Genomic DNA, 15,116 nt, shown 5'->3' on the forward strand with positions numbered 1-15,116 from the left:
AACGAACGTAAATTTATTCACCTAGAATAACTATTTAGATGTAACCAAATGTAACAGCGTTTGCTATTTCATATACACGACATCTTTAAATCAAACTACATGCGTAAGTGCTTGAATTCTGATAAGCATATCATCAGAACAAATGCGACTCTGCGAGTGTGATATTGCTTTCAAACAACAGTTAACAAAAAAAACAAGAAATTGAGTAACTTACCTTTTAAAATGTCAGATAACATGCCAGATAGTCTATTTTCACTCAAACAGCTCCAAACGAAACCGCAGGAGGAGTATCAATAGTCCTTCGTCTCCGAGCATCACACTGCCTTCAGTGTTTAGCTCTTGAATGAATCAATGTGTTAAATGAATCCGTTGAGTGAATGATTCGACTCACTCACAAAGACTCTCGTAGTTTAGTTTGTGAATGAATCGGAGTTTTTTAACGAATCGTTTGAATTCAGTGATTCAGTGATTCAGAATTCAGTGACTCATACAACTTGTCGCCACCAACTCATTAATAATGTCACTCACCCAATCAAATTTGTGGACTGAAACAACTGCTGTAGACTAATCAACAATATATATTTATTTTTTGAACACAATTAACTAAAAAAATGTTTGTATTTTGCCAGTGTGTTCTTCAATTGATATTGGTTTGTTGTAAAACATAATTTGAGGCTTCTGGTTCAGGGTGAAGATGGATAGCCTATATTTGATATAAGCCTATATAATAATAAAAAAATGTAGCCGTTTTCTTGATTTTTGAAGATACTGCTTTCGTGTACTGAAGGATGTAACTGACGACCAGGCCAACACGCGGCGCCCACATTCATTTGTTGGCTCTGGTTTCAGTGCTTCTGTTGGCAGGACCGTAAACACCCGGTGAGGGGAAATATCTGTCTGGGAGCAGGCGAATGTTGCTCTGGCAGTGTAGAGTGACAAAAGTTGTCCATCACATGTGCTGAGAGGTGACACCCTGACATTTGACATTCATATTCATCTGGGCTCTGCAGGGACATCACACAAAAGATGGAGAATGGGAGAGAGGCCACTATCTCAGCCTTGGGATTGTAACAGAGTATTAAAGCAGATGAGTCAATAATGTGTGAAAAACAGATGAATGGGAGGAAAATATATGATTTTGACAAAAGGATTTTGTATTATGGAGTTGATGGCCTTGATAAGGATTTCTAATTTGCAGTCATTTTACATCATGCAGCTCTTGTCCTCTGAAGGTGACATGATCCAGTATTTGTCCTTTCCTTAATATAAGCTTGCACTTTAAAATCAGATTTGTGTATTAAATTAATATCGAATAACCTGTAAAAGGATTCAGGTTCATTTAACATTTTGTTTCTTGTGATTTTCTCATCATTAAAAACTGTCATCATAAGTTCTCTGGTTAACTCTCTCTCATGTTGGCGGAGACTTTAACACCTCAACAATCTCTGTGGGCATATGGCGCTCCTCTATCACTGTGTAATGTTTGCCATATTTCATATGTGGGAGAGACTACATCTCAAATACAGAGGAGGCTCGGTTGGCACGGATGTGTGTGTAGGGAGTGTGAAGGCATTTGGTCATTTGATTGTGAGCCGTGTGAATCATTGCCAGGGTGGCCGACAGCCAGCTGCCAGTGCCATCATTTGCAGGAATGAACTGTAATTTGTTTCCATATTTCACATAATTACCTCACTGATAGTCCAGGTTTAAGACAGAACAAAGGGGGTACATGCAATTAAAGTAATGAAGATGAGCTTCAGTTAAGATGAGACGTGGAAGAGATGAGATGACAATGAAAAGATGAGATTGAGGATGATTGGGATGAGATGAGATGAGCTTGAATTGAGATTGAAACAAGGTGAGGTGAGATGAGATGGAGAGAAAGATATAGCTGAGATGGAAAGTTGGGTGAGAAAACAATTGAGATGAGATTGTTGATGAGTTGAGACTGAGGATGAGATCAGACTGAGATTTAGATTGATTGATGGGATTAAGGACCAGATAAATTGGAGTTGAGATGAGATGAGTTTGAGGCAAAAGATTAGATGAGATTAAATTGTATTGATATGAAATGTATTATGAGGTGAGATAACATTGAGATTTAGACTGAAATTAGTTCAAATGAAATGGAGTTGAAGTTAGTTGAAATGAGATTTGAAGATTAATTAGTTTTAAATTTAAATGAAGTTTTATGTAACAAAGTTCGGGAGCACGTTCAGGTAATCAACCAATCAACTCAAGAGGAAGCCAGTATAAATAAAGCTTTTCCTCACCTTCTGTCTCACGACAAGTTTCTCAGCATCCCTCCACCACCCCATCACCTCACACTCGGCTGGGTCTACCCCAGTATAGGGGGAGTACTCTGGGTTCGGGCAAAATTCCAAGCTCGGAGTCCTCCCCTGGACAGCAAGCCAAATACGCATAATACTATTAGATTTCATGTACGTGTGAACTCGTGAAATAAAATGAGATTGAAGATGATTTGAGACTGAGGATGAGATGAAGTTGAATGAAATGATAGGAGAATGAATTGAGATGGAGAGAGAGATTAGTTGAGATGGAGAGTTGAATGAAATAACACTTGAGATGAGATGGAGGATGTGGCGAGACTGCATTGAGATTTAGACTGAGTTGAGATGGAGTTAAAATGAGATATGATGATTTTGAGTTTTATATTAAAATGAAATGAGATTAAGGATTAATTAGACAGAATGATAGGTGACAGATTTAGACTGAGGAGGAGTTGAGACTGAGAATGAGATGTGACTAAAGTTTAGATTAAGAATGAGATTATGAGGTGGAGTTGAGATTATATTTAGTTTGAAAAAAATGAGATAAAGGAAGAGGTGAGATAACACTGAGATTTAGATTGAAGTAAAATGAATGATGATATGGAGCTGAATTGTTGAAGTAAGATGAAGGATGTTATGAGATGGAACTGAAACGTGATGAGATGAGATGGAGAATGAGGTGAGATGACAGAGAGAGATGAGATTAAGTTGAAATGAGATGAGATATGACTGATATTTAGATTGAGATGAAATTAAGGATGAGTTGAAACTGAGGATAAGATTTGACTGAGATTTAGATTGAGATCATATTAAGGATGAGATGAAGATGAGCTACTTAAAGGTAGTGAAAGCAATGTTTTTCATAAACACTTTTTGTTTATTGGGTGGATCTCTCTTCCCTTCCCAGCAATCAATATTAGAAGTGGTCTAAATATTAAAACGTGTACATATAGCTTCTTTAGAAGTCTCAGAACTAAAAAATGTTCGTCCAATCATTGCATTCGGTCCGAGTGCAATAATAGGATGTCCTGCCTGTTAACATAGGTCTTTGCATACCTCCTTTGAGAGGAGGTAATTTAACACTGTCTCATGACGCTTGCAGACTCTGCTCTGGCTGTGTGTGTTCATTTGTTTGGAAGGCTTTGGAGAGCGTACCGAAGGGAGGGTGGGATCATATGCTTACAAAGCTAACATGCAATTGCCTATACCCTGCCTTTTAATGTTGCTCCCTGGGGGTAAGTGTTAGTGTAGTGTAAGTTGTTTTGGATAAGAACACGTTACCATCCGACACACAACCGTAACGACAGAGGCTTGTGCACTCTGCACCAGTGTGGGTGTTGAGGGGGTTGACTTGTTTTTTAAAAAATGAAGAGTTCTCCAGTGAGTCAAATTGGATAGAAGCAGGTCGGTGGCTATGAGCAGAGACAGGTACACTCTCATTAGAAGCCCTAATGATCAGCCTTCATTGACTGTTCCATCAGGCAGTGAGTGATGAAGATAAGGGGAGAAGGATGGACTGATAGGGTAGAGTTGACAATGAGGAGGACAATCGACCAGGCAAGGTTTATTTTATTTTTAACAGGGAGGAATTTTGAATGACTGAAGTGAAATAAGGTATTATAATGAGGCAATAATCAGGCAATTTTAATCTGAAACTAACAAGCCTTGATTACAGAAAAACAACCATGGAGAGGAAACATTGTGTGGGAGTGGGTGAGTGGAAAAAACTTCCAGAATGTTCTGCCTACCCGTTTCTCTTTCCCTTTTATTTAATTCTTAAGAGTGCCCATTGCAGCATTCAAAAACACTGACAGTCTTTTCATCTGCATTTTCGGTAATGACGTGAAATTGGCCTGCTGGCTGGGAAGTGCAACGCCAAAATTCAGTGGTGTGTGTGTGTGTGTGTGTGTGAGGCAGTCATCCACTTTCGTAGCACAGCGTGAGAGCACCACTTTGTCTTAATCCACTTTGTGGTGACCTTACTGTGGCAGGAAAAGCTGTTGTTTGCCACAAAAGAAAAGTAATCCAAACCATTCAAATCTATCAGACTATCCTTGGGGTTACTGAAAGCAACGATTAAAAGAGTGAAAGAGTACAAGAAAAGCTACATGCAAGGAAACATTGCTAATCTCTCAGCAAGGTCACCAAATCTAAGTAGCAGATTCTAGTAACCTCTAATCCCTGCAAGACACGTTAAAAACGGACGCACGCAATAAGACTCGTCCACAGTATTACATTATCAATCCGTGACACGTTCAGTCACTGTGAGCTTACATGTAGGACTAAAATGGTGGCTAGCAAACAAAAACAGTCTTGAGCATTAATCTTGAGCATGGCTTTTCTTGAAAAGTAAATGAAAAAAAATGTGTGGAGCAAGTGGTGGTTTGTTGTCTCACTAATTGCGGCATCAGTTTCTGCGCTATATATAATTTTTGATTTGACAGTTGTCGTACCAGGATTAGTCACACTGCAGGTTTGTGCCTCAAAACTTCTGACATTGCCTGAATTTTGTCTGAAGTAAAAAAAAACGTTTTGCAATGGTCATTAATCAGTCCTCGGCGAACGTCAAACTAGCGAAAAAAATAATAATTGGCCCAGGACCAGAGGAATCTTTCAGGATTTTCTCATTTGGGAATCGTGGCTAAAATCGAACAGTGCTTTAATGCCCAGTACACATTGTACGGTTTTGGGCTGTCCCAGATGAAAGATGACAAATAGTGGCGATTCCTGTGGTCGTGGCTCCTAAATGATGGTCCCACGTCATACATAGACGGTTCAAAGACGGCCGTTGACAATGTCAGAAATTTAGCATGATCATCTCACAGTGTGTTTCCTGCTCCAACCTACGTCTACGGACTAGCATGACATTAAATGGTGCATTGATCAATGCGACATGGCGCTAAAACCTAAAACTACTTTGCAAAATTGGCATGCTAAGTTGGCCTCTTTTCCCTAGTCATGGCCGCATCCATATTATCCTCTTTTGCTTCCTCCTCATTTTTCAGCGCACATAAAAACCACATTTGCTGACGTTTTATTCTCCTATACTAACTTGCATAGCCTACGATTCAATAGGTGTCATCATCGCACAGTCTACATACATGTCGTACCCAAGTTTATTAGATCCATGCCGTACAGTGCCCCCTCTCTACCGCTGCTCATGTGCGTTTGTTTTGATCGGAGCAAGCCAACTGTATCGTGTGGAGCTATGTCTACCGAGGTGGGTAATCTGGTAATACATCATACATGCGTGTTTGTTTATGTCGAATTGCCGTAAAGCAATTTGTGTTTCGCGCTCGTTCTCATTCTCGTTCTCGCTTCTCACGAGACTTCCAATTTCTATCTTGCTGGGACGGTAGTCCCAGAGAATGTCTAATATGGCGAGAAGTTTCACTCTCACTACACTTCCGGCTTCTGAACTGGTTGCAGTTCCACTCCGATTCCATATGAGGGCGCTCACAGGACGAGTGCAGAATGAATGGAGGTCAATGGCGGTATACCCCTCAAAATCCACTTTTCTCAGGATATAATTTTTTATCTAGTAATTTGAATGTTGTATTCGAAAGGAGATGCAAAGAAATTACACATTGCTGGGTGTTAGATTTTTTAGAGTCACTTATTTGCTTTAAAAAAGTCTTTCAAAATGTCAATGACGTCAGAATGCTGACGTCATTAGCAGAATGCTAGCGTGTTATGGGCAACAACAACTCAACCTGTAAGAAATCAAAACGACATAAGTACTCGTTCATTCAACTTTCGACCTAAAACCCATGTTGAACTTGCAAAATCTACAATCACATCTGAGATTTCTCAACGGCAATCGGGTGAAAGAGACAAATTTAGCCGTCTAGCCCCATTGACTCCCATTGATTCTGCACTCATGGCGAGCGCCCCCAGTGGAACTCTGGTGGTACTACAACCAAAATTCGGTACAATAGGGCTAAATAGGGAGTGGACAGGCTCTCCGTAGACGGGCTCTGGTAGTCCCCAAGTTGCAAGGTTGGTTTTCCGCCTGGGAACGCTGGGGGGAGCGGGGAAAGTCACCAATATCACCAGAACAGGTTGTTTAACCATCCAAATGATTTCTAGACAGTTTTATTACGTTAAAAAAGTTACCAAGTTCTCCTTTAAGATGTAATCTGTAATGAGACGTACTCGTGTTATGGACTTTGCTATATTAGTCGCCGTCACTATAGTTACAGATGATATTCACAGCTGTGTAAAAGAACAGAAAAGGGACTGACATTTGTTTACTTGTTTACTGACATCAGTTCAAGAGTCCCACCTGTTATTAAATACGTTTTTCAATCCCAAACACTAACTGTGTGAATGTAGCCTATAGGAGACCAGATAGACCTTCTTAAAACCAGCAAACCACCTTAGGCCAACAACACAGTTGAGCAGCACCATTGTGTGTGTGTGTGTGTGTGTGTGTGTGTGTGTGTGTGTGTGTGTGTGTGTGTGTGTGTGTGTGTGTGTGTGTGTGTGTGTGTGTGTGTGTGTGTCCTCCTTTGCAGAGGAAGGATGAACGTATAGTTGGAATAGGTCTTTCCAAGGACACACATGATCCACTTGAGGCCTCTTTCCTTTTCTTTATAGGAAGCTGATAATCATAAGCAACATGACGTGTCACATCCACCTTTGATTGACGAGTGAATCTGATGATGAAGAAGACCCTCTGATTAAAGTAATCACAGATAATGGTGTCTTTCCCTTCTGAGAACTCAATATTCACTAAATCTGCTTGTCCTCTTCCCTGGTTCTCAGCGTGTGAGTGGCAGCAGAATTATTGGAATCGCTCAGAAGGTTGGAAAAGGGGTGGAACTAATCGGCCAAAACTCATTCTTCATAGTGCTCTTTCTCGTAAATCTGGAATCCGAAACTTCCAGTGATGCCTTGTGATCTTGTGTCTTTGAAATGAGGAACATTTACCTTGTTGTTACAACCATATTATGATTTTGTATGATTTAAGATAAAGACGATAAAGACAAGGTAAAAGAAAGATGTTCAGCACTAACCAAATTTCTTGATTTTTCTATGTTTTTTTTTGTCTTCCTTTCTGACAAGTGGTGAGAAAATAGTTAATATTTAAAATAGTTGTTACATTGCAAAACATTAAGTCACAACTCCAAGAAATAAAGTATTTTTTTTTTCTAAATTCTAAATTGTCATATTGTAAGATATAAAGTCACAATTATGAGATATAAAGTTGCACTTGTGAGATACTGGATAGTCAATTTCAATTAATTTAAGTTTATTGTATTATGTCTTCATTTCTAATGATGAGCCCTTTTGAACACCTTCAGAATTTCACAGCTTGACCGCTTCACTGTTACACTGTTTATTTGTACAGCTTTCAAATGATGTCATAAAACCTGTCCACCGGAGGAGATTGATACAGTTGAGCTGTGTGCACATAAAATGGTGAAATGTCTTCTGGTGCCAGCTGTGCCACTGCTTAGATGGCATCGGTATGTCACATACAGTGTGTGTGTTCTAATAGTATGGGGTCCTCTTCTGGTAATCTAATGCAGGTGCAGCTTTACATTTATTTTGCCACAATCTCTTGTTTCCTTTACTGTGAGTAATTGAAATATTTATGAAAATATGCAGCCTAGACATTTTAATGAATTTACGAACTTTTAGTTGCACAGAATCATTTTTAAATGCATATTTTTTTATTTAAAGAAAGAAAGGAAAATGAATCAATGCTAGTATGATTTTATTCTTCATTGGTGTGGAGATGAGATTAGCAAAGTGTTGATAACATATGTATACATTATTTGCTCTTTTTGCATGAATAATGAAATCTCAAATGAAAGTTGGTACTTCTGAATCAAAGGATAGACATTTTGCAATTAAATCTATCTAAAAACAATCAAAAGTTTTTCTCCTTTTTCTCTTGTACATCTCTTATTTTTACCCTGGCCCATATGGGTCCTGTGTGAGCGTTCCTGCTTTCTCATCCCCTTTCTGAAGCCTGTTGGGCAGTCTGTGCACGTTACAGGTAGGAAGTAGACAAAATCTGCTGCCGCTGTAAGATAAATATTAGCATGTATTGGAATGCATATAGTCGTTTATCCAAGAAGAAATTGGGCTACCGCAGGAAGAATTTAATTGTATTGTAGGGTAGAGTGGGGGAAAACGCCCCCCTTAAGGAAAATGTGACATTACAGTGAAACAAAACATAAATGTGACTAGAATTGCCATCCCGGTTTTGAGTGACTATGGCAGGAGTTATTCACCAAATATTAAAATTGCTCAGCCTTCATAATTAATTAGCATTTTGACTGAAAATATTTTTGTACAAAGGCGGCGTTTTGCCCCAGCGGTGGGGTAAAACGCCCCCCAAGGTGGGGTAAAATGCCCCCTTTCTTACAAACAAGTTTGCTTGATAGATCAACAGCAAAATTAACAGAAAATAGTTTTTAATCTCTGAAAGTAAAAGGCAAGTAATGTATAAACATGTATATATATTAATATTTATTTCAGCAATGTCCAAAATAGCCAAATTTAACTACCTTCCATCAGTGAGCTAACTTTGCTAGCAAGCTAGCTAGTTAATGTTCACTTGAGGTAATTTTTTTATGTTTTGTTCAAATATTTTGATTTTACCACCTAGTTATACTGCATTAAGTGTAAAACAAAGGATTTGATAGACAGAAATATTTTATTATAGTAATTATGATAGAGAGAAACTTTAATATAATTATATTCCTTATAAATAACATATATTTACACTAATATATACATATAATATATAATACACTAATATCTGAAAATTATAGCATTTACCATGTAATCCTCTTCTCTTCAAATATGTTGCTGGTGTCAGCTTCTCCATAGAGATTTGTATATCCCCATTATCAACGTAGTGCATAGCAACAGTAAAAACCTATATTGACTACTTTTAGTGGTTATTTTGGGAAAAACAGGTGGGGGGCGTTTTCCCATACCCTACTCATGTGAATGACATAAACTCATTCATAACATTCACATTTAAGTCTTGTCATGTTAATTATAAATTCTTACCCCATAAAAACAAAGTACACGTCATCACTTGACCTAAAAAGACAATCAAAACAAACCGGTCAATTTTACTAGCATTTCTGTAGGCCTATAACAAACAAGCAGGCCACATAGACAAATCTAAACACCCACAATGTCATAATTATTTAGATTTGAAGGTGAATTAATTGATTGCATGTTGTTTTAGACGATAATACGTTTTGTATACGTATGTCAACACATAGGCTAACATTTTAACATTTTAATTAAGAAATGACAAATCAGTTCACTTAAAACTTTGATTCAATAAAAGCGTTTTTATGAATATTTCCAAAAGACAGGAGAACCACTTTTACAATGAGAATTCGAGCATATTTTGATACTGAAATGCAAAAAGTGTGTGTGTGTGTGTGTGTGTGTGTATGTGTGCGCGCGCGTTTCGTACCTGTTTCCCTTGACCTCTGTGGAATTGGGAAAAAACGCCATAGAAGATTCCGTGCTGAAAACAAATACATCTCAATGAAGCGGAATTTGGTCACTTTTGTGGACAACATTACAGTTCTGCTTGAACATATCTTACCTTGTGTCATTGGGGATGGGAAAGGCAAGAGTGTAGCTGAGGATCAGAGAGCTGAGAGTCCAGACAGAAAACATGTTCATCACACCAGCACTGACTTACTGAACACAGTGAAGGTCAATGAAGCAGACCAGAGTTGATTCAAGCTTATATAAAATTCCCCGATAATTCAAATGCTCATCAGTCTTTAGGGATCTGAATCTGTGTGTAATTCCCACAGGTCAGAGTGGGATTTGTCCTTGAATAAGACAGGGACAAATATTATTAAAAGACATCAGGGAAGATTGATGAGACCTTATACTGATGCTTTCACAAAGTTACATTTTATATAGAATTTATACCAATTTATATATTTATATGAAGTTATATATATATATATATAACTTCATATATATATGTAACTTCTTAATTATTGTCCTGATGATGGAAATGGGGATTTTCAATTCTTTAGATATTTTCTTACAGCCACTTTCTATTTTGTGAAGCTCAACAATCTTTTGCTGCACATCAGAACTATATTCTTTGGTTTTACTCATTGTGATGGATGAATAAGGGAATTTGGCCTTTGTGTTTCCTCATATTTAAACTCCTGTGAAACAAGAAGTCATGGCTAGACAATTTCATGTTCCTAGTCACCCTGGTGTGCTAAAAAAGGTAAATATTAATGGGAATATACTTCAGAGATATTTTTCTCATAAAAAATTCTAGGGGTGCCAACAATTATGGCCAGCGTGTTTTGGAGAAAAACATTTATTTCATAATGTGATTTACCCCCCAATTTCAATTCTTTTACTTCAATGAAAGGTTAGATTTTTGCGAATTTTTTGAAGGAAAGATCAAAAGGATAAACAATGCAGATTTATTTTTTACAGCCATTTTTTATCATATTTATCAGGGGTGCCATCAATTTTGACCGCCACTGTATTTATGAAAATATGCGTTTTTGGGCTACGCAAAATTGAAATAAAAAGAAACAAACCAAAAACAAGTCAATATTACCAGCAATTCTGTATAACAAACAATCAATACAAATCCAGACACACAAATATGTGTTTTATTATCATAGAGGATACACTCAGAATTATGCTTGCAAGGTTGAAGTCTTTGTTGTTCCAATGATTCAGAATGGAATAATACAAGGAATCAAAAGTGCTTGGATACTTTTTTTGCAGACTTAGAATGTGATGCAATGTTGTGTGACATAAGTTAAAAAGTGTTATATTAAATGATAAAAGAGGCAAACAAATGTAATTACATTTTAAGCATTGTGACATATCAGTTTACATATAAACTGATTCTATTCAAAAGTCATTTAAGAATAGGCCTATTACCGGACATGAGTACTGCATGTACAACAAGAATTTGAGCTAGTGCCAGCTGTGCCACTGCTTAGATGGCATCAGTATGTCACATACACATTCAGAGTGTGCGTGTGTGTGTGTGTGTGTGTGTGTGTGTGTGTGTGTGTGTGTGTGTGTGTGTGTGTGTGTGTGTGTGTGTGTGTGTGTGTGTGTGTGTGTGTGTGTGTGTGTTCTAATAGTATGGGGCCCTCTTCTGGTAATCTAATGCAGGTGCAGCTTTACATTTATTTTGCCGTAATCTGTTTCCTCTGTGAGTAATTGAAATATTTATGAAAATATGCAGCCTAGACATTTTACTGAACTTACGAACTTTTAGTTGCACAGATTCATTTTTAGATGCATATTTTTTATTTAAAGAAAGAAAGGAAAAGGAATCAATGCTAGTATGATTTTATTCTTCATTGGTGTGAAGAGATGAGATTAGCAAAGTGTTGATAACATACATTACATACATAACATACATTACATATATTTGCTCTTTTTGAATGAATAATGAAATCTCAAATGAAAGTTGGTACTTTTGAATCTAAGCAAGGCTCAAAGGATAGACATTTTGCAATTAAATCTAGCCTATCTAAAAACAATCAAAAGTTTTTCTCCTGTACATCTCTTATTTTTTCCCTGGCCCATATGGGTCCTGTGTGAGCGTTCCTGCTTTCTCATCCCCTTTCTGAAGCCAGTCGGGCAGTTTGTGCACGTTACAGGTAGGAAGTAGACACATTCTGCCGCCGCTGTAAGATAAATATTAGCGTGCATTGGAATGCATATAGTCGTTTATCCAAGAAGAAATTGGGCTACCAGGAGGAATTTAATTGTATTGTACTCATGTGAATGATATAAACTCATTCATAACATTCAAATTTCAGTCTTGTCATGTTAATTATAAATTCTTACCTAGGACCACCGTACACGCCATCACGTGACCTAAAAAGACAAACAAAACAAAATTTTACTAGCATTTCTGTATAACAAACAAGCAAACCAAATAGACAAATCTAAACACCCACAATGTCATAATTATTTAGATTCGAGGTTGAATTATTTGATCATATGTTGTTTTAGACGATAATACGTTTTGTACCATACGTATGTCAACACAGTGTTAACATTTTAATTAAGAAATGACAAATCAGTTCACTTAAAACTTTGATTCAATAAAAGTGTTTTTATGAATATTTCCAAAAGACAGGAGAACCACTTTTACAATGAGAATTCGAGCATATTTTGATACTGAAATGCATAAAACATTGCAAGTGTGTGTGTGTGTGTGTACCTGTTTCCCTCAAACGTGGGAGTCATCTGCACAGATTCACTCCTGAAAACAAATACATCTTCATGAAGCAGAATTGGTCGCTTTTGTGGAAAAAAATACAATGAGAATTTGAGCATATTTTGTTACTGAAATGCAAAAAAGTGTGTGTGTGTGTGTGTGTGTGTGTGTGTGTGTGTTCTAATAGTATGGGGCCCTCTTCTGGTAATCTAATGCAGGTGCAGCTTTACATTTATTTGCCACAATCTCTTGTTTCCTTTACTGTGAGTAATTGAAATATATATGAAATTGTGCAGCCTAGACATTTTACTGAACATACGAACTTTTAGTTAAACAGATTCCTTTTTAGATGCATATTTTTTATTTAAAGAAAGAAAGGAAAATGAATCAATGCTAGTATGATTTTATTCTTCATTGGTGTGAAGAGATGAGATTAGCAAAGTGTTGATAACATACATTTATATATTTGCTCATTTTGCATGAATAATAAAATCTCAAATGAAAGTTGGTACTTTTGAATCAAAGGATAGACATTTTGCAATTAAATCTATCTAAAAACAATCAAAAGTTTTTCTCCTTTTTCTCTTGTACATCTCTTATTTTTTCCCTGACCCATATGGGTCCTGTGTGAGCTTTCCTGCTTTCTCATCCCCAGTCTGAAGCCTGTTGGGCAGTCTGTGCACGTTACAGGTAGGAAGTAGACACATTCTGCAGCCGCTGTAAGATAAATATTAGCATCCATTGGAATGCATATAGTCGTTTATCTAAGAAGAAATTGGGCTACCAGGAGGAATTTAATTGCATTGTACTCATGTGAATGACATAAACTCATTCATAACATTCACATTTCAATCTTGTCATGGTAATTATAAATTCTTACAGTATAAAGGGCACGCCACCACGTGACCTAAAAAGACAAACAAAACAAACCGGTCAATTTTACTAGCATTTCTGTATAACAAACAAGCAAATCTAGACACACACAATTTCATAATTATTTACGTTCAGAATTGTGTTCGTGAGGTTGAATTCTTTGATCGCATATTGGTTTAGAAAATAATACAATGTTTTGTAACATACATAGCCTATGTCAACACACATTTGTAATTACATTTTAACTAAGAATTAAGAAATGACAAATCAGTTCACTTAAACCATTTATTCAATAAAAGTGTTGTTTATGAAACATTGTAGGCCTATGTGTATGTGTGAGCATGTGTATAGTATACCCGTTTCCCTGGTCTGTGAAATTGGGCAAGATAGAAGATTCCATGCTAAAAGAAAATATATATATACTTTTTGATGAAGCAGAATTGGTCACTTTTGTGGACAACATTACAATGAGAATTTGAACATATTTTGATAAAAAAAAAAAAAAAAAAAACACAAATAAAACATTCATGTTGCTGAGAAAATACCATAAAGACAGCACTGGAATTCTCTCATTCAGGATCATGCTCATGTTCTTCTATTTCTTGTCAATTCCCATTGGATCTCTGTCCGAGTCTCATCTCAACTCATTCACACTGTTTCTGTTCTGTCAAGTGTGTGTGTGTGTGTGTGTGTGTGTGTGTGTGTGTGTGTGTGTGTGTGTGTGTGTGTGTGTGTGTGTGTGTGTGTGTGTGTGTGTGTGTGTGTGCGTTTCCCTCGTTTCGTACCTGTTTCCCTTGACCTCTGTGGAATTGGGAAAAAATGCCATAGAAGAATCCGTGCTGAAAACAAATACATCTCAATGAAGCAGAATTTGGTCACTTTTGTGGACAACATTACAGTTCTGCTTGACCATATCTTACCTTGTGTCATTGGGGATGGGAAAGGCAAGAGTGTAGCTGAGGATCAGAGAGCTGAGAGTCCAGACAGAAAACATGTTCATCACACCAGCACTGACTTACTGAACACAGTGAAGGTCAATGAAGCAGACCAGAGTTGATTCAAGCTTATATAAAATTCCCCGATAATTCAAATGCTCATCAGTCTTTAGGGATCTGAATCTGTGTGTAATTCCCACAGGCCAGAGTGGGTTTTGTCCTTGAATAAGACAGGGACAAATATTTTTAAAAGACATCAGGGAAGATTGATGAGACCTTATACTGATGCTTTCACAAAGTTATGTTTGACAGATTTCATCAGCCATACATTTTTGGGCTACTTAAAATTGAAATAACCCATTAAACATCAAAGTATTATGTAATCATCATTAAGTACGGTGACGCATTGCTGCCACATACATATTATTTTTTCCTCCCAATTATGTCGTAATAACGAGATCTTATGTCGTAATAACGAGATCTTATGTCGTAATAACGAGATCTTATGTCGTTTTAACGAGATCTTTTCTCGTAATAACGAGATCTTATGTCGTTTTAACGAGATCTTTTCTCGTAATAACGAGATCTTATGTCGTAATAACGAGATCTTATGTCGTAATAACGAGATCTTATGTCGTTTTAACGACATCTTTTCTCGTAATAACGAGATCTTATGTCGTTAAAACGACATCTTTTTCTCGTAATAACGAGATCTTATGTCGTTAAAACGACATCTTTTTCTCGTAATAACGAGATGTTATGTCGTTAAAACGACATATTTTTTTGCCCTTATAAGGACAT

At 37.0% G+C, this 15,116-nt stretch overlaps 1 protein-coding gene across 3 annotated transcripts; it reads right to left on the reverse strand.

Moving 5' to 3' along the window:
- Positions 1 to 11,622: 11,622 nt before the first annotated feature.
- Positions 11,623 to 14,554, reverse strand: LOC311288667 (uncharacterized protein). Of its 3 annotated transcripts, XM_084406176.1 has the most exons (7): positions 14,301 to 14,464; positions 14,166 to 14,219; positions 13,737 to 13,781; positions 13,388 to 13,414; positions 12,511 to 12,552; positions 12,132 to 12,161; positions 11,623 to 11,968 (listed from the first exon to the last, which is right to left on the reverse strand). In XM_084406176.1, exons 1-7 carry the CDS (start codon positions 14,378 to 14,380, stop codon positions 11,848 to 11,850), a joined length of 399 nt encoding a protein of 132 aa, XP_084262302.1. In that variant the 5' UTR covers positions 14,381 to 14,464; the 3' UTR covers positions 11,623 to 11,847. The 3 variants fall into 3 exon arrangements, with proteins under 3 accessions (XP_084262302.1, XP_084262303.1, XP_084262304.1); XM_084406177.1 differs by lacking the exon at positions 13,737 to 13,781 and having other exon boundaries at positions 14,301 to 14,554; XM_084406178.1 differs by lacking the exons at positions 11,623 to 11,968; positions 12,132 to 12,161; positions 12,511 to 12,552 and adding an exon at positions 12,591 to 13,224 and having other exon boundaries at positions 14,301 to 14,458.
- Positions 14,555 to 15,116: the final 562 nt, after the last annotated feature.

The sequence above is a fragment of the Rutilus rutilus genome (genome assembly GCF_951802725.1).
Source record: "Rutilus rutilus genome assembly, chromosome: 4".
Classification (NCBI taxonomy): domain Eukaryota; kingdom Metazoa; phylum Chordata; class Actinopteri; order Cypriniformes; family Leuciscidae; genus Rutilus; species Rutilus rutilus.

Excerpts from the sequence above, each read along its gene's own strand:
- LOC311288667 (XM_084406176.1), bottom strand. The coding sequence starts at position 14,380 with ATGAACATGTTTTCTGTCTGGACTCTCAGCTCTCTGATCCTCAGCTAC. Across the intron at positions 14,220-14,300 it reads CCCATCCCCAATGACACAAG|CACGGATTCTTCTATGGCAT; the intron begins GTAAGATATGGT and ends ATTTGTTTTCAG. Across the intron at positions 11,969-12,131 it reads GGCGTGTACGGTGGTCCTAG|CGGCGGCAGAATGTGTCTAC; the intron begins GTAAGAATTTAT and ends TTTATCTTACAG.